Source organism: Pempheris klunzingeri, chromosome 15, assembly GCF_042242105.1.
Source record: "Pempheris klunzingeri isolate RE-2024b chromosome 15, fPemKlu1.hap1, whole genome shotgun sequence".
In the NCBI taxonomy this organism is placed as follows: domain Eukaryota; kingdom Metazoa; phylum Chordata; class Actinopteri; order Acropomatiformes; family Pempheridae; genus Pempheris; species Pempheris klunzingeri.
This window is the reverse complement of record NC_092026.1, coordinates 9,278,878-9,303,952: the sequence shown is the minus strand read 5'-3', so window position 1 is coordinate 9,303,952 and position 25,075 is coordinate 9,278,878. Positions and strand designations below refer to the sequence as shown.

General features: G+C 42.1%; 1 protein-coding gene across 1 annotated transcript in view; it reads right to left on the bottom strand.

The window, feature by feature from the left end:
* Positions 1–905: 905 nt before the first annotated feature.
* arhgap21b (Rho GTPase activating protein 21b) overlaps positions 906–25,075 on the bottom strand; it is a 34,414-nt gene continuing 10,244 nt past the window's right edge. The window contains exons 5-24 of the mRNA XM_070844643.1: positions 22,041–22,133; positions 21,527–21,605; positions 21,370–21,424; positions 15,129–16,713; positions 12,029–12,175; positions 11,707–11,809; positions 11,554–11,599; positions 10,792–10,917; positions 10,380–10,679; positions 9,192–9,253; positions 8,909–9,054; positions 8,685–8,827; positions 8,262–8,420; positions 8,070–8,148; positions 7,883–7,956; positions 7,690–7,779; positions 7,426–7,593; positions 6,808–6,913; positions 4,088–4,119; positions 906–3,968 (exon numbers count right to left, since the gene is read on the bottom strand). Of these exons, the coding sequence (XP_070700744.1) occupies positions 2,403–3,968; positions 4,088–4,119; positions 6,808–6,913; positions 7,426–7,593; positions 7,690–7,779; positions 7,883–7,956; positions 8,070–8,148; positions 8,262–8,420; positions 8,685–8,827; positions 8,909–9,054; positions 9,192–9,253; positions 10,380–10,679; positions 10,792–10,917; positions 11,554–11,599; positions 11,707–11,809; positions 12,029–12,175; positions 15,129–16,713; positions 21,370–21,424; positions 21,527–21,605; positions 22,041–22,133 (5,159 nt within the window). The 3' untranslated portion in view covers positions 906–2,402. The remainder of the gene's footprint in view (positions 3,969–4,087; positions 4,120–6,807; positions 6,914–7,425; positions 7,594–7,689; positions 7,780–7,882; positions 7,957–8,069; positions 8,149–8,261; positions 8,421–8,684; positions 8,828–8,908; positions 9,055–9,191; positions 9,254–10,379; positions 10,680–10,791; positions 10,918–11,553; positions 11,600–11,706; positions 11,810–12,028; positions 12,176–15,128; positions 16,714–21,369; positions 21,425–21,526; positions 21,606–22,040; positions 22,134–25,075) is intronic.

Below are 25,075 nucleotides of genomic sequence, written 5' to 3'. Positions count from 1 at the left end.
CCTGAAACTGAAGCAACATGAAATTCAGCCATCCTTAATTGTGTTATTTACACCTGTGATTTATTAGCGTGAAATGTCAAAATGTCTTCTGTGAAATAAGCCTATTAAATGTCACCATGACTGAATACTCATTGATATTTAAATACCTTGTATACAGTGGTCTAAAAGTAGTCTAAGTAGTCAGCTTTGTTTTTTACAATTATTCTATATATTTTAAGGCTGTAAAACCCCTCATCATACAGTTTATACACTTTTCTCAGACAGGCATTAACATTTTCTCAGATTTATCTCTTGTTTGACTTGTTTGTCTTGCAAACAGGCAGCACTTAAAAGTCACACTGCTAGCGATTGAACATTTATGGAAATTTGGCAAGCCGAACGCATTCTGTACTGTACAGAGACACAACACGGAGGAGATTGATTGACATTGGTCTACAGTCCCTTAGCCAATCAGGACGCAGGCCGCGAAAGGTGAACCGCGTTCTAGCGAGGGACTACTGTACATGTATTACCGTTGATGTTTTACTTTGAAAGTCATTCATCTGAAAGTTTGTGGCTTGAGATCCCCAATTTTAAATGACCAGATTTAAAAACTTCCAAGTGGTGAAAATTTCAAAACATGCCTGTGGGTATTTAAGGGTTCACAAATTTGCACAGACAATTAAAATCTCAAGTGTTCAAAAGCTCTAACTGCTCTAATTTAGGTCATTTTGAGCTGGAAATAACAAAAAACAGCAAGTTGCTAAATTGGACTGGTGAAATTAAGAAGAAAAAATCTAAATCGAAAATTTCAAACCACGCTGCTGAAGACAGATAAGACTAATTTTCAGTAGTGATTCATTTCAGGAAATTAGGCTTTGCTTACATACACTCCTGATATTCCACAATAAACATACTTGACCATCTGCCATTGACAAAATTTATTTCCAGTGTTTCAGGAGTCTGTGCACACCCCTCCAACAATCAGAGGAACACAGCATTGGTACAAATGGTCCAGCTCAATGAAGTGTTTCCTCACACAGGCACCTCTCGCCACAGAGAAGTACCACACTGCCCACAACACCCACACAGGCCACATGAGCGTCATCATTTCACAATACTGTACTTAATCCTGCAATCTGATGGAAATGAAAAGTAAAGCAGCTAAAACATGGCATTTTTTATGTACATTTAACTTACTTATCTTACAAGGAATATTTAAAATTCAAGTTCGGTTAAAATCAAAAAATGAAAAACAGGAGAGAAAAAAAAAAATGTATAAAACATGTTAAGACCAGAGTGGAATGCCTAAGGAATGGAAGCTCGGCATTTTGTTACATAACCTGTAGAATGACAGAGAGTGGACAATAAAAATGTCATTCACAGTAACATCTTCGTGTATCTCAACAAAGACAATATGGCACCCTTAACATTTCATTGTGAGGCACTTCCTATTGTGAAGAAACATGATTTTCTGATTTGATTACCCATTTTTCTTTTGCTTCCTCTTTGCAATGTACCACTCACTGACAGATGTGTGAACCACGAACACGAAAACACAGCATAACGTTTGCATCAGAGGGATGTTGTTCACTGCTCTTTAAACCACATAACTGGGATGAATAAGAACTCTATTTCCATTTTGCATAAGTCCAGTGTCTCCTCTGTACCTTTGGAAAGGCCCCTTTGACAGCAGAGAGCTTGTAGGCAGTCCACACACAGGCTGTACCAAACACACAATTCAAGTACACAGAAAAATAGGGATATGTACACTTTAGAATGAAACACAAGCATCTAAAGCTTTTAGTCAGTATTACAGCAAGCACATCTGTACATTCTTCATTTGGTTACTGACACTCGCTGACTTTGAACATTGTAACTTTCTTTACACAAAAATAGTTCCTCTGCAATACTAAAAATCTGCACTTTTTTCTACTTTCTATTCATTCTAAAAGTCAGTTCATCCTTAAAGCCACGTAGCTAAACCTTTAAACAGTCTAATCTCGAGTGTCACTGTTCACACTTCCTTGCACGAACTTCACAGGCTCATTGTTTTGTGAGCAACAGGTCCTCTCATTCTTCAGCATAACAGGGATTTGGATTAGGAGGGAGGAAATCCTCCTGCTGAGCCATCCCAAAGTCATTTGTCATTAAAAAAAAAAAAAAAGAAATTAAAAAGGTATAAACAATATTTTGTTTTCATGCCTTCTACATGAGCAAGATCAACGATCCCTGTGTGCAGTAATTCTCTTTTCACAAGCACACACACAAGCTACAGACACACACTCCAGACGATTTTTGTACAACATGCTCATTCACTGACATTGGTCACACAACAGACATTATACTGACAGACTCCCAAGTACGTACACATCTCACAGATGGGGGGGGGGACATACACAGTCACACACGTCCAACACTTCTCACAGGTACTGGTAGAAGCGTGAGTGGACCACCTGGGAACTAGTGAGTTTATGCGGATGAGCGGTGGCCGAAAGGCTCAGATTTTTACTCTGGTGGACGTCCCCGTTCGACACCTCAGCTGGACGACGTGGGAGCTCAGAAGAGGACGAGGCTCCGAAGTTCTGGGAGTTTGCACGGCACAGCCCCCCCGGCTGTTCAGAGAGGTCCAGGCTGACCTCGGGATTGCTGGTGCGATGGCGCTCGCGGGCGATCCAGTCCCCAATGGAGAAGTCCTGAGAGCTGCACTTGGGCTTCAGCTGGTCCACAGCGGACAGCTCAGACCGAGCGCCGATGCCAACATGATGCGGCCAGTCTCCCAAAACGGACAGCTCTGCAAAGTCCCTCTGACCGCCCATGGTGTGTCTGCGTCTGATGTTCTTCTTCTTGCTGCGGCCCTCTGGGGAGCTCCTCTGGCTTCCCACACCAAACATGTCATCCACAGACATTCGCAGGCGCACTTTCAGTCTGTCGGTGATCTTGAGCTTCCATGCGGGCTCTGCCTTATCCAACTCGCTACGTGATGAGGAGCTAAGGCTGCCCGTAGAGCGGCCTTTGGTTGACCCCAACACACGTGACAGTCTGTTGGAATCTTTATCGCTCCAGGCTCCCTCCAGTGAGGACTCACTGTTGGTTTTCTGCTGTGCAGCTTTCTTTCTGGAGAGTGTATCACACTCGATGAGCCTGTGGGAGGCGAGAGGCCGCGGAGCTTCCTGCAGCTCTTGGTGATCCGTTTTTCCGACAGTAAACACGGAAAGGTCGCTCTCACTGTCCGTCTCCATTGCCCTTCCCTCGCTGATGAGCTCACTTCTCTCGTCGTCTGCGTCGTCTCCACCCCTGCTTTCTGCCACGGACTGCACTTCAGGACTGAGCGTGCTGAGCTCAGCTCCTGTCAGGAACGTCATGGAGGAGTTGGTGGAGTAGTCGGAGGTGATGGAACAGACCTCTGCTCCCAGCCCGCTGGGGCCTGCTTCTGGACCCACAGCCACCATCTTGCCTCGCCTCATTCTGGGCACCGACGCCTGAGAGCTGGTGCTGTTCATCGTACCGAGGTCGGACACTGTGTCGTCGTAGTTGGAAGGTGGGTCTGACAGAGAGGACTGGTGAGCCATTGGCATGCGATAGCTAAGATTTGGGGAATGGGTGGGTGAGGTGTAAGGGGAGCCGGTTTGAAGGGTGGAGGAAATGTGTTCTGGAGGCAGCGAGGGAGAGGGCTGCGATATCACGCTGCTGGAGAGAGACTCTTTCCTGCTGGTTTGGTCAAGCTGCTCCTCTGAGCTGTTCCTCTGCTTCTCTTTCTCACTGGCTTCATCCGTCTCCCCCTCCTCCTCGGTCCGGCTGCCTGGGGACCACAGAGGCTGCTGCTGGCTCTCCTCTGGGAGCTCCTTCTTGGGGAACACAGCGTCCAGGTCGTCGTCTGAACTGCTGGGATGAGCTTTGTCCTTGGGCTTCTTACGCTTGCGGCTGGCGAAGAAGGAGGAGCGCAGCATCTCTTTGCTACACTGATCCTTCCCTGACCCCCACAAGCCCTGCTGACACAGCACCACAACAGCATTAAAGAGTCATCAAAACAAAACTCAAGAATATAAAAACAGCAAAGGAATGAAGGATTTATGTGAAACAAAACGCAACAAGAGGAGGACAGTACCTTTGATTTGGAGGAGTCACTACATGCTGAATCTGTATTAAAGAGAAGGGAGTCATTAGTAAAAGTCTGCCGACCCTCAGGTTTGCTATAAACAGCCAACAAGATAAAGAAAGAGAATAGGCAGTTTAAAAGTTTGTTCAGAGTGTAACCGACAAACACGATGAGTATAATGACAGCAGCTAAATGAAAGCAGATGACATATTTTCGGCTCAGAGAGAGACAGCCGGACGAGTAACCACGTTAAGCAGTATATGGAGAAGTGGAGGAAGCAGCAGAAGAGGCCTGAGATGAAGGATGAGAGGAAAGGGAGTGAAAACCCAGCAGTAAACCAAGACACGAAAAAGCAGCTCATGCTGATGTATCGATGGAACGACGGCACATCACGGACAAACACGTCAGTCACAGGGCATCACATGTAGCCACCAACCAGCTGTAGGCATTCTTTCCCAACTCAAAGACATCACAGAGGAGAGAAAGTGATGGGTTTGCTCTGACTGAGACTTAAGGGGCCTGAGCTGAAGCGATCAGTGAGTGTATGTCGTGGTCGATGGCGCAGGCAAGCCTTAATATAACGGAAAGATTGCTCTTACTCAAAGCTAGATTAAGTCCTGTGGGGCCCTTTAACATGTGGCCCGTCATTCTCAACAACATAAAAAGGTAAAGCAAAGAGTTCACAAACGTTCTTTTCTCACTCAAAACTCAAAACTGCAGCTAACACACATAAGCAGACTAATTGCCCTTCTTGACATAATAGTTACAGGAACTACGGGGCCACAAGAACTAAATCAAGGAACTGAAAGTCCCCTTTAAAGAATTTCCATTCGCTTTACGCCACATCTAAAAGAAACCCTGGATATTAGGCAAATTCATTCAGTAACCAATTAAAGATGAACATTTGTTCTTGTCTCATGTGTGAAAGTAGTATCTAATTGGGTCATTATGTTGCTGTATTTATTCTGATGCTGGTATTCAAACAGATGTAATGAGTGGATGTGAAAAGACCTGCAGAAGTTGAATGGTTATATAATGACGCATTTAAGAGTACTTTAGTCTTAGACTCGACAGGTAGAAACGTGGGTAAAATTTCATGAAATAGTTCCTTGGCCCCAGATAACGTTCCTGAGGGTGGGAATGGGCTGTTAATTATTCAGTTTAGGTTCAAACTGTGTGTCTGGGTACAACGCAGGGTTGGGTAGGGACACAGTGTGAGGGACATGTTAGTGACTGACCTAAGTGTCGACATTATGTAACAGTAGGAGATGAGTATGTGGTGGCAGTGTTCGTAGTTGACAATGTGACGTTTTAAATGTTGAATGAGGACAAAGATCTTGAAATAAGGACATCACAGACAACAAATCAAACGAAAAGGCACAAGAGGAGGCACCTGAAACAAAAATAAAAAAACTACCTGCCGCGAAAAATACCACTACATCTACATGCTTGCAGTCCCGTCCACTGCTACTTGACTGCATGTGTGCCTCTACATCAACAAGTCACTGCATATTTATCGGTCTGGCAGGTGGTTGTGTGTGTGGGTTTGTTTGAGTGTAAACGCATGTGTGCTGGGGAACATCCAGCTCAGTCCCACCACTACGATCCCACCCTCAGACATCATGACAGATTTATGCCACATGACCCGGAGAGAACCTGAGGTTGACCGTACCATGCTACTTGTCCTTGCGATCAGCTTTAGAGACAACAAGAGACAGCAGAAGGGCTTTCAGAGAAAGTACAGCAGCATCGCTCTGTATCCCCTCAATTTAGGGTATTGGTTTAAATATGAGACGTGCACACCACAGGAAAAATGACAAACATCGACTTCTCTTTCTTTCTTTTTTATCTTTTTTCCTCCTTTCGCCCAAATTTAAAAGAGCTGCGGGTTTCTGCAGACTAGGCAGCTACACTGGGCACAACACTCGTCCTTCTTCCTACAGTCCCAGCTGTCCATCACTGACAAAACAGAGTCCATCAGTGACATCATCGAGTGATAGACGCCGCCCACTTGGCCTGTGTCAAGATTGGGTAATGTGTGAGTGCTGGACAGGGATAAGGGAGAAAAACAACACACTACACACAGAAGGGCAGAGGTCAGAAGGGTTAAAACTTCCATCGTTTCTGTTTGCTCGTTAGATTTTCTTTGGGAAAGAACATGCCGGGATTATGTGAGAGACGAGGAGGAGGGGAAGAAAAGAACTGAAAGAAAAGGAGTCGTCGTCTCAACACAGGTAAAGCACAGGGAGAAAAAATGACTTGAGCAAGAGGAAATAAAGAGTAAAGCAAACAAATGAACGAAAAAGAAAACTTTGGGCAAAAAAAACGTCAACATTGAAACAAAACAGACTTTTATCCAAAAATAAATAAATGAATTTAAAAAAGGCTCGACATACTGCAAGGTATTTTTCAACAATTTTCCAATAGTTAAAGAACAAAATGTATTGAAAAATTACTGAGAAAGCTTGCTTTAACAGAAACACAAATAAAATTTGGTAGACTTGTTTTTGCTCAAAGCATTTAAGATTATGGAAAATATGCATGATGTTCATCGTCTTAGCATTAAAAACGGACACACTGCTAACATTTAATCTTAAAATAAGCACAACTATTTCAAACTTTAATCTACTGTAGCAATATTAGCAAAATATATAATTGCTGCCATGATAGTATCTTAGCTGTGGTGATGCTGGAGTGCAGCTCCTAAGAGAAAACTCTCTCAGATTTACCTGAGACTTCGCCAGGTGAAGCTGTAGTCCGTCCAATATTGGACAGCAGGTGGTCGATATTGGGCACAGGCTGAGACTGCACTGTGCTTTCCTGCTCAGCTGTGGTCTGGAGCCGCACATGGAGGGAATGACACGGTTGGGACAAGAATAGAAGAAAAAGCGGAGAGAAGATAAGTTACTGAGCAAAATACACGAGTGGGGGAAAAGATAACAGCCGCAACGGAGGCATGAGTTGCATTTTATTTTAAGCTGCATTAACTCATTAACTGAGAAGTTTAATTGAATTAGATCTTTTTCTCCGGAGTTAGTGGAAACCAGAACAGAGCTGACTCCTTAGCTGCTAACCACTATATTCGCCGGTTATTAAACAATGAGCTGACAGACGCTAAAAGGCTCCAGATATCACAGAGTTGGTGGTAACTTTTTGTGAGTCTGTCAATACGAGCAAGACTTTTCAAATCACACACAGTATTGAGCCACTGTGTATATAAAAATATCGATTAGTGAAGCTTTAAGTATCCACATGTAGAAACTAAACAGCATAAGATTAAGTTTCTCATAGATAAACAACTCCAAACAAAAGGAAAAAGGAAAAAAAAGAGAGAGTTTGCCACATACAACAGGGTCCTCATCACAGTCATCAGTGAAGAACCAGTCGTATTGCTGGATGAGGTTCTCAACTATCTTGCACTGGTCCGGCATGTGATTGACCATGTTGGCCATGTTGTCCTCAGAAGTTCTGACCAACGTTGGGCCAAACACAATTGCCAGGTTTCGAGGCTCCATCTAAACAGATGAGGTGAGGACAAACAAGGTTTAATGAAATTAAAGGATTGGAAGGCATTATCTAACGACGAGTATGCTGGCCGTTAACTGCGGTACCTTGTTCTTCTCACAGTTGTCAGAAACCCTCTTGAGGTGAGCACAAAGGAATTTCAGAGTTTCAAAGTGATGAACAGGTAATTCATGGATCTGCAAGAATTGACAAAAAGGACAAGGTTTCAGGATTAATGGTATTCTTAAATGGAATTCTATTCAATTAAATGGTACTCATATTGGATCTTTTTTTACTCACCAGCCTCTTCAGCTCCTTTAATCTCTCCACTGAGTCTTCTGTTCTGTTGGCTTCAATAAAATCAGCATACTTTTCTGTGAATAGAGCAGGAAAACTTTTACTGCAAAGGGAAGAAACTCACAGCAAATCAAACATTACTCAAGTGTTTGTTTGGAATTTTGCTTCTAGTGTATTTACAAGATCTCACCATTTGTGAACAGAGGTTCTGGAAGTTTTCGGAAAAAGGACTTTAGTAAACTGCTGATGACATTGAGATCCCGCCATTTCTGCAAAGAAGTGAAAGGTTGAGAGGGCTTTATATAAAAGCAGTCCTTACAGTACAAGATGTTGTCAATAAAGCAGCACACTGTACTGTGCAGCCCAACTGTCAGTCACTCACGTCTTCCTGGATGTCGATGTCAGTCATGCCTTTGTGGTTGAGCTCCTCCTGCATGCTGGAGATGGCAGCGTTGTTGCCAGGGACCCTGTAGATTCCTGTGTACTCCAGACCTCTCTCCTCCACCACTTTACAGCACACCTCAACGATCAGAGGAACAAACTGCAAAACATACAACAGGAAGACATTATGACAAATTGTTGAATATGTTCAATATGAACAGTTAAGTCTTTGCATACACCTCTGTGCTCTGTCAATTATGTGTCATGCACATCAGCGTGTCTTCCAGGGAACGTTTTGGCTGAGAGCTTAATGCAAATTAAATATTTTATGTGTTATGTGCTAAGCTGCATTCTACTTACGTCATCTGAATTCTAACCGACATAGCATTTTCACTCAAACATGTAAATTGAGATTGAATCTCACCCTGTTGGTCTGGGCAGGTGGACAGTCATCAAGCCGCACTCCGAACGTGACGCCTGCTGGAGTCTTTTTTTCAAACGGCTTCCTCATGATCCCTGCAATGCCAATTTTCCAAGCGGCTCTGTCCCGTGGTGGACTGGAGTCATCTAACAGAGAAAACACGCATGAATTAGCCGTCTGAGGTTAAAAATGCCTTCTGACCTACTAAATGGAGCCGGTGTCTTTACCTCTCAGCGCCCTGCGCTCCTCTCCTGTTTTGGGAGAATGAGGGCTGTGGATCTTGCCCTCTGTTTTGCCCCCCAGGAGAGCTTGCTTGATGCTGAGAGACTGGCGGGAAGTTTTGGGGGAGGGTTCAGACCTGCTGCTGGGTGCACTAATCCAGAAAATAGCAGGGAAAAATGCACATAAAAACAAACATTAGCATGAGGTTGACAACTGAAATGGGTGGATATGTAGTGAATTACTATGGTTGATCCACAGGGGGAAATGTGCAATGTGCGTCCTCTATACCTCATCATGTTGTACTCTTTGATTTTTCGACTGATCAAGTCCTGACTTGTTACAGCAGCATTCTGTAATGACAGCAGAAAATACATTAAAAGATAGTAATTAAATAATGTTAAAACTGAGTTTCCTCTACATTAAGTGCAAGTTAATTGTTCATTTCGAATACAATTAAATCAGTTATAACAATTGCAAATCTAAAACTTATAATAGCTGGCAATGGGGTAATAGTCACTTGTTCGACAGACAGGTTGGTTGACTGACTGGGACACAACCCAAAGATTAAATAAAACTAAAGGTAAACTACAGACAGGCCAATACCTGCACAAATGACACAAGAGACATCAGTTTGCTTCTGAAGTTAAGAGAGAACATAAAAGAGTATCAACTTTGTCCAAAGCAGATCAGTCTGGCTATGTAGCCAAAATGCTTGATGATAACAAGAATGCAGTTTGATTATACACATGATTAGAAAATTGCATATATTCTGTATTACTGAAAATAATACATGGTTAGGATGGAGAGATCTGACTAGGAGCCTTTATTCCACAGCCTGATTGGATTTAATATTTTGGTCAGTGGTCAAAATGGTCTCTTCTGATAATAAAGGGCACTTACTGGTGTCTTACTGGGCAGTTTCACAAAAGCAAGTATTTCAATATGTATATCTAATTTTCTCTGCTTTTTCCAGCACATTTCCAATCCTACCTGATGGTGTGCTGCCAGATCTCCATCTCAGATACCAAAATGAATTCTTGTCAGAGTGTATCATTTACACGGCCGTGCTGAGAGGCAGCTTACTGATTTGGCTCTCTGTCTGACATAAAATTTGCTTCTCACACCCCCAAGAAGTGCCACCAGTGTTTCTTTTTTGTTCCACCCAGGTAGAACACGTTTCCAATGACACCCTTTTTTTTTTACCTTTTGTTAGGCATTTCATAAAATAAAGGCTGTAATCCACTCAATCTCACTGGCACCTAAATTGTATTTTATTGAAAGACAGACTTTGGTTCACTTTGTTGTTAAACAAATGGGTGTTATCTCTTTCAAAACTATATAAAAGTCTGGTCTAAACTTGCTTGTTTTTCCTGTAACTGTAAACAACTGACCACAAGTATTATGCTCTGTTCTGATGGCATTTTACTTTTGGGACTTCAAGTTAAGTCAAGTAAGCTTGATTTTGCTAGAACACACCTCTTCATCTGGGTTACTGTTTTCCTGAATGACCCGGATCCAAGACAGCATTTCGTCCCTCCCTTCGGCCTGGAACAAATATTCGCAGTCCGATGTGGTGAGTCTCAGCACATTCTTGCGTCTTGTGTCGCTGTAGGAGATGTCAATCAGACAGGCCTTGATGCTGATTCCCAGTGGGTCCTCGTCAGATTCCATCGAAGCATGAGACAGAGCATCCTTCCTGTCTTTGTAGAGGGTTAGGGTGTGACCTTTTAAAACGGCATACATCTGCTTCCATGATCTCATTCCTCCACCAACACGCTACAGAGAGGGAGAGACAACAGAGACAGAAAGAGAGAAATAGTTAGACTTCAAAGCATTAGTGATATTACGTGTACGGCTGTTAAATCACAGCTTGAGTGTACAGGCATACCTTATTTTTATCTGTACTAAGTTGCCTAAAATTGAGCAATCCCTCCTTGGAAGAATCGGCAAAGATATCCGTAGAAGAATCCCTTCGAGATCCAGAATCCCCAGAAGATTTATGCCCGTCCAGAGCCTGCAAGTGTGAAACATTTTTTTTCTGGCATTATTAGCTGTCAGTACAGTGTGACATGACACACAGGCAGAGTGTGAGAAGAAGATCTTGGGAAAGAATCAAACTGAGAATGTCACAGTTACATGGTCACTGGGACATCCCAATGTCTAAAACACTTCCCAAGAAAGCCAGAAATGGTAAATTCAGAGAGCAGCAAAGCCTGTCCATAACAAAACTGTGTCAAGACATACACATTTCTAGATTTTGATATTAAATGAGATGACTGCATTAAGCAACATGTTTATATTTTGACAAATTTTACACATTTCATATTTTGTGAATTGTACGTTTACATTTGTAGAAATTTGTGTGTGATTGTCCAGTGCTGGTGGCTTTTCGCCTATAACATCAAATTTTGTGAAAAGTGCAGACTTATGTACAAACAAATTTCAATTAGTTATGTTTTGGCTCTTAAGTGGCCATCTGATCAGGTTGTTGCAGCCATTACATTTTTACTTAAATCCACTGTGTATTTGGTGCTGTTACACATGGACTTCTATTTGCACACACATGTATAGCAAAGAAAAACAAAAATCAAAACCTGTATAATAACATTAGAGAGTCAAGCATGTGGTGAGTAATTCTAAAGTTCCTTACCTTTCTCAGGCCCCTGAGACTGGGCATATGCTTACTGGAGGATCTCCTTAAGAAGTGACAGAACAACAAAGGCAGATTTCAAGTCAGAGACAAGGTCAGACAGATTCATGACCCCTAACCCCCAGTAGTGACCTAGTCCTTGTATGCACTCACCCTCTGCCCTCTTCCTGGTAGTTGTCCAGACCCTCATCATAGGATTTGGACCGCTCTGTCTTGCTGGCTGAATCAGACTCCAATAAAGCACTTCTCAGGGACTCTATACAGCAATAAAAAAAACGTTTATATACCTGTATGTATTTAGAATGTGAAGGTGGAAATGCCTAAATTAATGAATTTAACGAGCAACTAACAAATACACTCCTAGTTTCAAAAGCTAGAGCTAAAATGATAAACTAATTGGCTGATTATATAAATAAGAGATACAACCCCTTGAAATTTAATTGATTTGTACTGAATTGAACCCAACGGCAGTTACCTTGATCATGTGACAGCTGACGACGAATGGTAGGGCACGGCGAGCCTGGACTGGAGGGACCTGTAGTTATGGATGGTGCAACAGATATCACAGCGGAGGGTGGAATAGGAGCGGCATCACGGTCGACACTGGGGCTGATTGGCTCATCTATGATGACAAAAAAGCATTCAGTGTGAGCCTGGAGATTAAACACAGCATTTGTTCTATATTTCTGCATTATGTCTCAGACCGTAAGAACGCAGAACTGCTGAGTTTTTGTTTCACATCTGTATATCAAACAGAACTTCACCACATTTAACATCTGTTAGATTTAGAAAAAAAAACAAAACAGTCTTTCTGTAACCAATAGCTAGCATGCCACACTACAGCTGAGAGTCCGATTGGATCATCTTCTGACATGTTTTTTCAAAGAGCAGGAAGTTCTTAACTCTATAGTACCGCCTACTCCTGGCACTTCGAGCCTGGAACAGCTCAGAGTACAAAGCTGCTCTCTGCAGCCAAGGGGCTTTTGGAGCTAAATTTAAAAGCAAATGTCCTAGTTCCAGCCTGTACCCAACTTTGAAACGGGGCAAAGGAAAAAGGATGTCACCATCTCCCTAAAAAGGCTGTTAGGCTACCTTACTAAGGTTCTGCCCATCAGTGATAAACATTATTTAAATAAAATGGCCATTCTCTTTTACTAGACGCTGCATATATCGAAGTCCATAACAAATCTAAAGGCCTAAACTCAAATGCATGCAGTGAACTTTAGCATACAAGGCACACATTTCTAAAAAAGAACATGTCATGTCTCTTCAGCTACTTGTTTTATGTTCACACTTCTGACAAACCATACACCAGGCAGCTTGAGTAGCATCACCCAAGGGGCTCTGCCTCAAGCCCAAACTGTTCCTTAGTGCATCATGAAGCAGTAGAAGACTCTCACTCTCGGGTTGTATGTGCAACTAAATCTAATGTGATCATTCTCACTATGAATAGATGATACAACATTTGATATTCCTCCAAAAGATCCGCACGCAGTTACTAAAAGAGGTTTAAAAACATGTAGTCTATCCAAGGCTAGATTGCATTAACCATAAAAAAAAGTATTCAAATTAAGAAGCTTTTGGGTAACACTGTTATCTGCTTTTTATTCGAGTGAAAAATACTAGCTACTGCCTTTTAAACCAGATATAAGATAAAAGATATATGACCCGTCTGTAGATTAGCTAAATAAAACGATGGATTGGATTAAGGACTGTGGGCTTTCAAACAGACCATTGATGGAGGCCTAGCGGCTTACACAATCAGGGCACTGTTCGCCTGGGCCGGGGCACCAGTCCCAGAATGGTGGTATTGCGGCATCATCACTGTCAGTGCCTGCTTTGTCTGCACCTGGCCTGTCAGGCCTCCTTAACTACTAACATTACATGGACCACTGAAGGAGAGGCAGAAACACTGTTGGTAAGCCACAAGTGCAGTGACCTCATTGATATCCTGGACACCCAACTTGAAATAGTCACATGTTCCATATATTTATGAACTTCAAATTTAGTACTGCGTAAAGAATAAGGAATACCTTCAAATTTCTTTAAAAAAAAATGAGGCAGGCGTTTTGGTGTAAAAGTGCTAAAAAGCTGATGGTGTTACAATTCGACAGCAGTACAGCTCAGCAGTGCCACAAACTGCAACTGTTAAATAACTTTAATCTTCATGAAGGTAGCCTATATGTAGCACTTTCAAGTAAAAGTAACTTTGAGGCAGTTCAGCAACATATGTTGCAAAGACCCAAATTTAACTCAGAAACTAATTCTTCTCCCATGGGTCAAACTAAAAACCTCAGAACTGTCGCTGCCTGCGACCTAGTTCTTCCATACTGTCTACCTGAAAAGTACAAAATGTTTTCCTGTATGTCCTTCCCAAACATAAGTAGATCATCCATCAGAAATAGTTTACTTAAAACTGCCCACAATATGCTGACTTTGGTCTTTGAATTTAAAAGTTTCTTTTCACAATAGTGGACCGACCATTCCTCTGAAGAACCAGCCATGTCATACAAAAGTAACACTAAAGACAGTAAAAATTAACTGTGAATAGCAGGATATCCACTCATACAGAACCCTTACTTTTCCATTTTACTACATTATGTGCCATCACAGAAAGACTGGTAGACAGACATACAGCCAAACATACATAATACATACAGACAGATGGAGAGTGAAAGTCAAACAGAGATATCTGAACGTAACATATTTGATACATTTTCAGTCTCACAGTAGATTTCAAAGAACATTGAAGAAACCTAAAAGGTCCTCCATCTGCACACTCAGTCGTGCCTCCAGCAATTTATAGCTATGTTTTCATCAAGGCACACGACTAAATATGCTGAGAGTTCTTATCAATTATGAATATCTTCTCACTGCTGAACTGATTACAACAGATTCTTTAAAACAGCACTGAATACATTGAAAGTCTTGGCTGTAAACTTCACACTAGATTTTGAAAAGTGGTGGAATTTCTAAAACCTAATACAAAACATTCTGATAACCTCTCAAATGGTTGGAGTCGTACCATTTTTGAAAACTGCTTTTCAAAGCACATCAAACACTTGATATGTGCTCTGTGAGACGGTGGTATTTGAGACGACAACAATTTAATCACCAGGAAATGCATTATGGGACTACTGAACCATAATGCAATCCATCCTGAAGAGAGACCATCCAAGAAAACAATATATTAAGAGGAGAAATTCAATATATTCCAAAAGGCTTAAGCCATCCTTCACTCCGCCCTAGTTAAGCTGAATATCCCACAAAACCTCACTGAATGCCACAAAACCTGATTAATAACATCTTCCCAGGAAGATTAATTTATTTTTGAACATCTCCGTGGCACTAATAATATACTGAACCTGTTTAACAATGAAACTATAGAGGTCTTCAGGCTCCACAGTAGGCTTTCCATCCCTATATTTAGAACTGACTTCTAATAGCATTTATAGTGGAAGCCCTTTTAACAGGCTACAGTATCAGCACTGCCAGTCTGCCTCATGTTACTACTGCCTGCCGTCGTTGCTATGACAACTTTGGGCGGCAAGGCTTACAACTGATTATTCTCTTACCGATGAATGGAATGGAGTCCAGAGACTCATCCAGGTTGCTGGAGCAAGAGGTGTGACGTTGTTCCCCAAGGCGGCGTATGTGCATCTCTCGACGTGCATCGTTGGGAAGCCAGCAAGCCACCACATCTGTTGTAGAATCTGCTCCTTCGTCAGTTACCGCCAGGATGTATGAGGGGTGCCGCAGAGGGCTGGGGTTCTTTCCAGAGGGGGGCTTCTCCCTTAGAACGACCCCAGTCTCCGTGGGGCTTCGCCCATTGACCTGACTCTGGGGGTCTGGGTGAGGCGGTTTGAGGATGCTAGGCCTTTGAGGCATTTGTTTTATGGTGGAGCATGAAGTAGACCTGTGTCCTCCTACCAATGCTGCGTCTCTACCTGCCTCCACAGGATGCGTTGTTTCAGCCCTCATCCTGTTCTGGCCTTGTTTGACAATGTGGGCTACATGGTTTCCTTTGACTGCAACTCTTTGGTCAGCAAGACAATGTTCAACACTTGTGCTCTTTCCAAAATGCGAGGGTCTGTCTGAGAGCATGGGTGAGGAACGGGTCTGAAGTGAATCTGGTCCTTTAGAGTAGAGAGAAGGGCTGGTTGCCCCCCTCATGCCACCACTGTATCCAACAGAAGGCCTGTAGAGCATGGCGTGTCTGGGGGTAGACTGTCTGCTGGGCCTCGTACTTTGGTCTGCTCTCCCATACCCTCCTCTCCTCTCATTGGGCCGAGCCAGCTCTACAGGGTCAACGTAGTCTGTGGAGTGTGCCCTTGCTTTGCGCACTAGGCCATCTTGGGATACACTTCGAGGAGGCCAGTTCCTACTTTGGCTCATTCTTTCTGCTCCACTCAAGCGGTCCTGCGAAGCACTACGCGGGGCAATATGAAAGTGAGGTGGAGGTCCTTGGTATGATCGTTCATGGGAAGTACTCCTCCGTCGTATCCCCTTAGGGCCCCAGTCTCCCCGGGGAATGTGATGAGTAGCGCCAAAGGCAGTCTGACTGGCAGCTCGCAAATTGTCCAGCCTCTCCTGGATAGTCCGACTACCATGGGAATGGATTCCTTTGTTGTCAATGTACTCCCTGTATGTTTGGTAAGTGCGCCAATCAATGTTTTGATGGTTGGCTGGGTAGTGGGGTGCCTGACCTCCATATGGAGGGATTCCTGGGCCACTGGGATAGACATCAGCCTTTCGAGGGTGAGGATACTGGGCCAGTGACCCAGGCCTCCCCCTGACAAAAACAGGGTCTATGTAATCTATCCTATGTGCTGGACCTATGCGCCCCATAGGGGCTGCATCAGGAGGAACCACCACAGTCCTCACGCCGTCGTTACGCATGCATACTGCCATCTGGCTTTTTGGATATGCTTGAGGAGGAGGAGGAGGAGGAGATGGGGGCACGGTGATTTCCTTGCGGTACCCATGGTCAGCTGGTGCTGTTGGCCCTCGGCAGACCTGTTCTGCCGAGTCTGTTGCCTGGGCCATGCCCGTAGGCTTACAGTCTACTCTGGGGTAACATACTGGGGGTGGTTCAGGAATGTGACGGGCATTTCCACTGTAGCTGCTGTGGCCACGGAGGTAGGCATCCTGGGAGTAGGCCTAGAGACAGAGCAACAAAGCAGTGTTACAATAGATATAGTACAAGTTGCATTTGCAAGTGAGTGTAATATTCAACAGTGTGCTACTAGATGCTTAGAGAAGTCAAATGTGGTATTACAAATGCTACTGGATGCATGTGTGTGGGCAGTGCATGTTGCAGTATGAGTGAGCGGAGGCGTTAGCAGTTCAGGGGTGTCAGTGGTCTTCATCTGCTCCTTATTTAGAGTTCTTGTGGTAATATTCACTGTTCCACAGAACATAATAGTACACTATGAGTCAAAATAGAAAATATCTTTCACTAACAGAAACTTATGATGGAAGACTTGCATGGTGTAGCAGTGTTTCTCCATTATTTCCATTATTATATTATAATTTGTTGCTATCCAACAACTGACAATCAACATAAAGACAAAAAATTCTTCTATATAAGGAATCAACCTCTGTTTCAACTGCAAACACCATATAGTAAAGGTGGAAAGGTGTTTATCTGAAACAAACCCAATACTGAGTCTGCACAGGGAGAATTTCACCAAAGATTGTGTAACAATGGATATACACGTTAGATTAAGGCAATCATGTGGCAACACTCAGCATATGACATTAATAGAACATAAAACGTACAATAAAAATTGACATAGATGATGACAGGTAAGCAGTGTCTTCATTTTCCCACCTCAGACTGACAGACTGTAACCTCAGACAGACAGGAGGTTGCCCATCCCTCACAGAAAATGTGCTATATTTAGCCTGCCTGATTATCGTCCAAGATTCGGAAGCCAACACTATTTCAGTGCAATACGAATAAAATAATTTTTGAATACAAAATTAAAGCTAGAGCTTGCCATGGGCTTGTAAGCCTCACTACATTTATCCGATTTACTCATAACACGTTGTACATACAACAAGCAAAAGGGCGTGTGAAGGTATGAGGACTTTGATCTTTCTACCTGGTGTCAAATTACATTCTCACATAAAGCTGTGTGTGCCACAGCAATCAGTGCCAGGCTCTGCTCCTCCCTTTGTAAGCATGAGTGTGCAAGAGAGTTCAGAGGTCACTGGCCTTTATCACACTAATGACATCTGGCATGAAGGATGAAGAAGGGGCGAGGCTTCACCGAGATGCCAGCTGGACACCAACTCGAGAGCTCAATCTAACAGGTACTGCAGGCACAGTCCATCGGCCATTTCTACAGTCTACACATTTGAATCATCAGCCCGGATCTAACCATTAGTCAACCATGGTAACTAAATAGCATTAATGTAAAACCTGAAGACCACATCCTGTAATGTCGATGCTGACATGCATGACATGACATGCAAAATAAGACAGCAAGCACAACATGTCAACGTCAAGTGGCTACCCAGCCTGCTGTTTGCTTACCAGATTAGTAGTTTCCAGAGAAAAAGGCTGCCGTTACAGCATGTGAAAAGAAGAGTGTTGAAAAAATCAAAGGAGATAGGGTGGAAGAGAAAAAGATGCCAGCAGAGCAAAATGCACACATTATAAAAACAGCCACAGCAATGACTGGGCTTGACATGCTATAAATACACTAGAGCTGCAGCAGCAGTACAGAGGGATGAAGAAGCAGAGATGTAGCAGGGGTTGCCACGTTACAACCTGACTGTGCCAGTTTGTCCTGGGCGAGGTGGCAGGAGCAGAAGCTTGCCTCTCATGCTGCTGTTAAGTCTCCTTGGTTCTATCCATCTTCAGCTAGAATATTACGCTAACTGAACAAGGTGCCTCCAGTCTATGTCTCTCTCTCTCTCTCTCTCCCTCCCTCTGCTATTGCTCACATGACAGAAGCAGCAGCTGCTGATTATACATTCAGCTCTGATGGTACAGCTCCCCCCTCCCACTCTTTCCTCCTCTCTCCTTTTCCCTTAGCATCAACCTGTTCAAAACACAGGGCAGTCACAGCTGATTTTATCTACTGCTTTCGCTTCATCATTCATGCTGTTCCCTCTTTTTTTTCCCTGTTCTGTATTTCCTCTGCTTTCCTGGCGTATAGTTCCCTCCCTTTTCTGCTCCCTGAATGTACACCCTCCTCTCCGTCTCTTTGCTAAGCAACTGCTGCCTGTCTCCTAACAGTCAGTGTGTGCTGCCTCCTACAGTGTAATGTCAACCTGCTAGCATCTCTGAGAATCCCCTTGTTCTTATGGACAGCCCAGTTTGTCTGCCTACAATAATTGATATTTTGTGTGTGGATGTTGCCCGTTTATTGTGAGATACTGTGGCCAGTGTTATCACAACACACGTGTCAGATACAGTGGATTGTATAAATGAGTACAGAGGGGAAAAATGGGAGGACCTAATAGAGAGGAGGGGGTGGAGTGACAGTCATTTGAAGAATTTATGTATGTAAGAAGAGGGTTAAGTAGATGTTGTGAACAATATTTTATTTTTCTGTAATATTATTTAGGAAAAGCTTATAACTTTTCCTAAATAATGAAAAGCATTGATATCACATTTCAAATGTTTTTGATAAATTACTTTGTGCACATTTTTGGGAGAGTGTGCTGCTGAAAGACAGAGACGACTGGTTGTAACAAAACATATTGATATTGCAATTCTGGATGCCATATTCCTAAATGATTAATTAATGTACCTGTCGAGTTAATTATGAGGATTTAACCGGGACATAAAAGGATCCACAAGGGAAAATTTCAGGCAAGGTAAACAGCTACGCTCTTTTATTATATAATTCATAAAGTCGCTGTCAGATAACAAGAAGCTCTTGGGAGAAGATTCCTGAGCATCCTGACAAAGCACTTAGTGTGATTTGCTATAGATATGGAGCAGATGAGTGCACCCTCGCTTTGCTCTGAATGTGCAGAATGTATAGCAGCTGCAAACAGCTGCCTGCAGCATGCATAAAATGTTAATGAGGAGAGTGCACACAAGTATGAGGGTTAACCTCTGCTACGCACTTATTATGCAGGAAATCCCCACCACCCAAATAATGCAACTTGGCCTTAAATTCTAAAACTATTCACATAGTAATTTCCTGCACTGAAGAATCAACTTCAGCTCAACTTTTCATATCCCTGTTGTTAGAGGCACATGACAATTCGCTTCTGCATAAATTTTGTTTCTTTTTTGTGAAATATTTTTCAGATGAACAATCTAGAGCAGGGGTGCCCACACTTTTTCAGCTCGCGAGCTACTTTTAAAATGACCTGGTCAAAATGATCTACCTACATTAAAAATGCTAAACATATATTAATTTCTATATATACTGAGTATACTTCATATACACAATATATGTTGGCATACACTGCATAACTGCAACTAATGTAACCCTTGGTATTACACATAAAAATTGTAATGCACATAGATGACAGTGATGTAACCATCAATATTGCACCCAAGTGACAAGAGTAACTGGAACATTCAATACATTTATGGTCACTAGCTTACTCTGATGACTGAATGGAGTCGAATATCCTTTCCTATCCTATTCCCCATCACAGAGAATCCTTTCTTTAGTAGATATAGATTGGAAGGCTAACTAGTTCACTTGGCTCACTGGAGTTTTGCAGTAGCTAGCGTGTTTGACCGCGTGCATGTCCCTGCTGGCGACCCGTAGCAGAGAAGAGATCAGAGACTGGTACGTCAATAAAGTTTTTTTTTTTTTAATGTCACGTGATCTACCCGTACTACCTCCGCGATCGACGGGTAGATCGCGATCGACATATTGGGCACCCCTGATCTAGAGCCTTTAGTTTAATAATTTTATGTTTTGCATTGTATGTGCACACTTAATCTATTTTCAAACTGTCATGAAAGTCAACTGTCATCGCCACTTCTCTTAAACCATCTACTGTCATGTCTGAAAAAACAATTGAAGTAGTCAACTGCTTCCTTGAGAGCACCCACACATATCTCAGTCATGGTGGAAAGAGCACCGTCACACAGCCAGCTGATGATGACACAAGCATTAGTTACAAGAAAAATGCACTAGGGTGGTTGATGGTCTATGTCAACCAGGCTTACTGTGCGCCTCTGAAAACCACCCAGAATAACACACATGCATTACTACATTACCACAGAAATCAGACTTCCACACTGTCACATGTAGTTCAGCATGTGAGGCAGTGATCTATAAAGCCTGAGCATGCTGGGGCTTGAAGATGCAGCCAGAGTAATGAGCACAACAACTTTTTTTTCTACAATTCAGCTGTTTAATGTAGGTCTGCTCTGTATGGAAGTAAGCTTGAAGACAACTTTAGCAAAACACACATACATTGCCTTTTGCAAGTCCAAACATATACTAAATACAGATGAGGATGTGTATAATACTCAGAGAAAATATGTCTATGTATGTATTTTAGATAACGTTTGCTCTACCGATCCAGTTGGGCCATTTCATCAGTAATGTCAGCAGCAGTTTGAGGACAGAAAGGCTGCTGTGGCCTGATTAGGAGGCCTAAATAGAGAGCTCTGATGGGATGGGATGGCCTGCATTTCATGACTACTGTCCCAACCTGAGCACCTAAACTAGAACAGCTCTGTGAGATCAGATATAATAGAAATTATAGGGATCAATTTCTGTTAGAAAAAATGAAGCACACTTACAAAACATTTGTTTTTTGTTTTAAAATGGGTGGAACCGTATGGAGTGAACCGCATTCAGAAAATAGGATTGAGAGACTTACCAGTTGCAGTATATCCTCATCTTTTGGCATCACACAAAGTTCAAGAAACTCGCCACTGTTGGGGGAAAAAAAAGAGATTTAACACAGTGAAATACACTGACCAGAATCAACCATACAAATCATGGTACAAACAACCATACAAATGATTAAACCTCACCTGTCTTGGATCAAGGATATAACCTCACAATAGGCTTTCCCGATGATGCTTGCTCCATTCACCTTCACTAGTCGATCACCTAATAGGCATTAAAAAACAGTAGTAATGACACAGAGACAGGTAGTAAAGGACTGTAAGCTGTTTGACTTTAGGCCATCTGCTTTCTTAAGACAGTCACCTTATGTTGAAGTGCACAGTTACTTTGCTGAAGGTTCCCCACTAAAATTCAAAACCACTGGGTTATCTACCACATAAAGGAGCACAAAAAAGTGCACTTTCCGACAACCCCATGGCCTAACTGATGATTTGCTTCACAGTAGGAATACTGTCAGGCCACTACTGAAAACTGCACTCCTTGCATTTTTCCCCTTTTGCTAGCAACACTCTACAACATCCTCACAATAACTTAGAGGAAGTTTTCTGCTCTGTATGACACGTCATGACCTCCAAATAGTCACATCCCCTTTAAATCTCTGGTAGGTTTTGGTTCATGAAAGAGATGATTGATAATTACCTGTACAAAGCCCAGCTCCGTGAGCGAGACCACCTTCCTTGACTTGCTTCACGAAAATGGTGTCCATTGGTTCTAACCTATTCCGTTGTCTCCCTGATGAAAAGAAAAAAAAAAAAACACAAACAGGTCAGAATACAACAAGCAAGCGACGCTAACACGAAAAAGTGTATGAAATGTAAAATACATCAATTTGTTTTACCCACTTTTAAAAAGAGGCATTTGGTTTACACATTTAAAAAAAGATGGACATTTATGTATTTATTTATTTTTACTACAAATGAAACAAGGAAAAGTCAAACCTCAAAAACAACTTCAAATTCAGATACAAGCAGCGCTATACTGAATGTTCATTTACAACTTCTTACCACGGTTGAACCTGAATGTGAAAAACAACTACTAAACCTACCAACGAGTTCCAGAATGAGCAGTAAATTGTTTCATGACATTTGGGTGAGAAGAGAGAGTAGCTGTGTATAAGAATGAAAGGGAAACTTGTCACAAGATTTGGAGGCATGTGAATCAACATCGTGTCAGCAGAACAGACTGTTTTGGTCGATGCTTGCCCACATGACGACTGTTTTGAATAGACGTGATCATTAATTGTTTCCGAGAAAAAACTATCTCAATATGGGGAAATGGTGTGGTTTTAGGGAGGTGGATAAAAGCAGCTAAGGAGAGGGAACCTGTTTGCTCATGCTGCTCCTGTCTCCTAGCAGCTGCATGGCCGCAGAAAAAAAGGGAAGAAAAGAAAGAGGGAGGGGTGAGAGAAAGAGAGACTGAGAGAAGGTAGAGTGACAGTGTGCTCAGCTGCACAACTCCCACTCTTTCCTTATAAACTGAGAAATAGCTCCGGGCACAGTCAAAGAGGGGCTAAAATCGTAGTAGTTAACATTCTGGTAGTGAGTCAGCACACGATGGCTCATAAACTACTGTGGATAAGAGCAAAACAGGCGTGATAGTTTTAAAAATGTGCTAAAAGCTAAGATCAATGAAATAGGTTAAAGTCAACAGAAACCTAACTAGAAACATGACTTTTCAGCCCCCTGAAAGACGCCAACACTGAAACCAATGTTACAGCACACAGGTAGCTTAACATTATTCATTGGTTAATCAATCAATAATAATCAGCAAAAATCTATAAGCCTTTGAAAACCTCACAAATGCAGATACACTTATGCCTCCATTTTTCTCTCTTCCACACACAAGATTACTCATACAGAATCACATCCTGGGGACTCGCATTATGCAATACTGCAACAGGAGTCCTATATAACTACAGCAGTAAGACATGCACCCTCTAGTGGTATACTAGAGAACTGAAACACCACCTCTTCAATGGAGCTTTTCAGAAATCCATACATGAGCCACCATAAACATTTTAAATGTGTAGTGGCAGCGACCCAGTCTTTCTGCCTTTGCTACAATGAGGAACATGAGATAATAAATAGAGTTCCAAAAAATGTGTGCTTTAACATTTTGTATTCTTCAACATGTACTAACTCAGCAAGAGTGTACGATGTATACAACAGTTCTCTAAGTCAGTCTGACCAGACTTATCTTTGCTCTACAAGACTGCTCTGAACAATAAAAATGAGTAATTCTTTTCACTCTTAAGCACAGCCCAGTTATAGATATCATACATATAGAAACACAAATGCTCTTTGTTTGCTATATTACCCAAATGTTTGATGGGATCAATGCCAATTAACATTTCCTTGTGTTCAGTGCAGGGACACAAAAAAATTATGTGTTCCTTTAAAAAGAAGAGAAAATCCTGTCCAAGGAAACAAAAACATTGCCAGGTTTCATTTGCACTATTTTAATCACTTGACAAAGGGGAGTGAGACAAGACTTGGTAAAGAAGATGATTTGCTTGTGCCTACAGTTGGCTTGTGTTTACGCTCCTTCACTGTAAAGTTAATTAGGACTATACAAAAAGAATTTTGCAGAATGATGTGAGTAAAAGCTTAAGTGAGTAAACACTCGCCAAAGCCTTCATAAAATTAGCTTGCAGTTTCACCAACACCACCAACAACAATGCGGACTAAATGACAGCTTTGACTTAGGTGAAAGGCAGCCTTTTTCTCAATGTGAAAAAGTTAACAAGAGAACATTAGATCACAAGTGCGCCCAAACTTGACCCCAGAGCTGTGACAGAGGAGCTTTGTCTTGGGAAGCAGCAGACTTTAATACAATAAGAGAATTGATGGTGGTACGGCAGCGTGGAGGGACAAGAGTGGCACATTCAATAACTCTGATGCAATGTTTTTATTCTAAGAGCCATGTTTGGGCACACATTGCACACTTCATCAGTTTGTTTATTAACAAAATAATATTAAAAATAAAATAACAAAATAGTTAATTTTTCAAGCAAGCAATGGTCAGAGCAAGAGGTTTTCATTTTGTTACCGCAGTTTAGATAGAAAAATCAGACACAGCTGCTTGTTGGATGTAAGAATTAGGTCCATGTTAAACATAATAGAAATGTCTTGCCCTGTAACAACCTGAAAAGAGGCAGGTATGATAATACACAGGAAAAGTTATAAACTTTGTAATGATATTTAATTATAACACGTCCTGGCACCTGACTTTGACAGCCATTTTGTTGATGTCTGGACAAATTATTTTCAATATAGGGAACTTCTTAAAGAGTGATTTAGACTTTCTTTGGCTAATAAACACTTACTTCTCACTCTCTGTTCTTTGACTTTCTGACCAACCCATCATTCTATCTTTGTAAAATCAATAGAGCCACTGAGAAAACCCCTATTAATTACCACTGATATACTAGACATTACATATCCCACAATGGCGGTTTCTATATCAATGAAGTACTTTGCCAAAGCCTGGTCCTCTAATTTTATTGTCCAATTCTTGTCTTCTCTTTTAAGCCAATTTGGTTCTTTCTTATTTGACTCTTTCTATGTTTCCATGAATGCTACTTTAAATTTCAAAAATGTCTTTAATTTTGTAAATAATTAATTACCAGGAGGTATATTAATGGTATCCTTGAGGTTGTTCATCGTGCGTAGGAT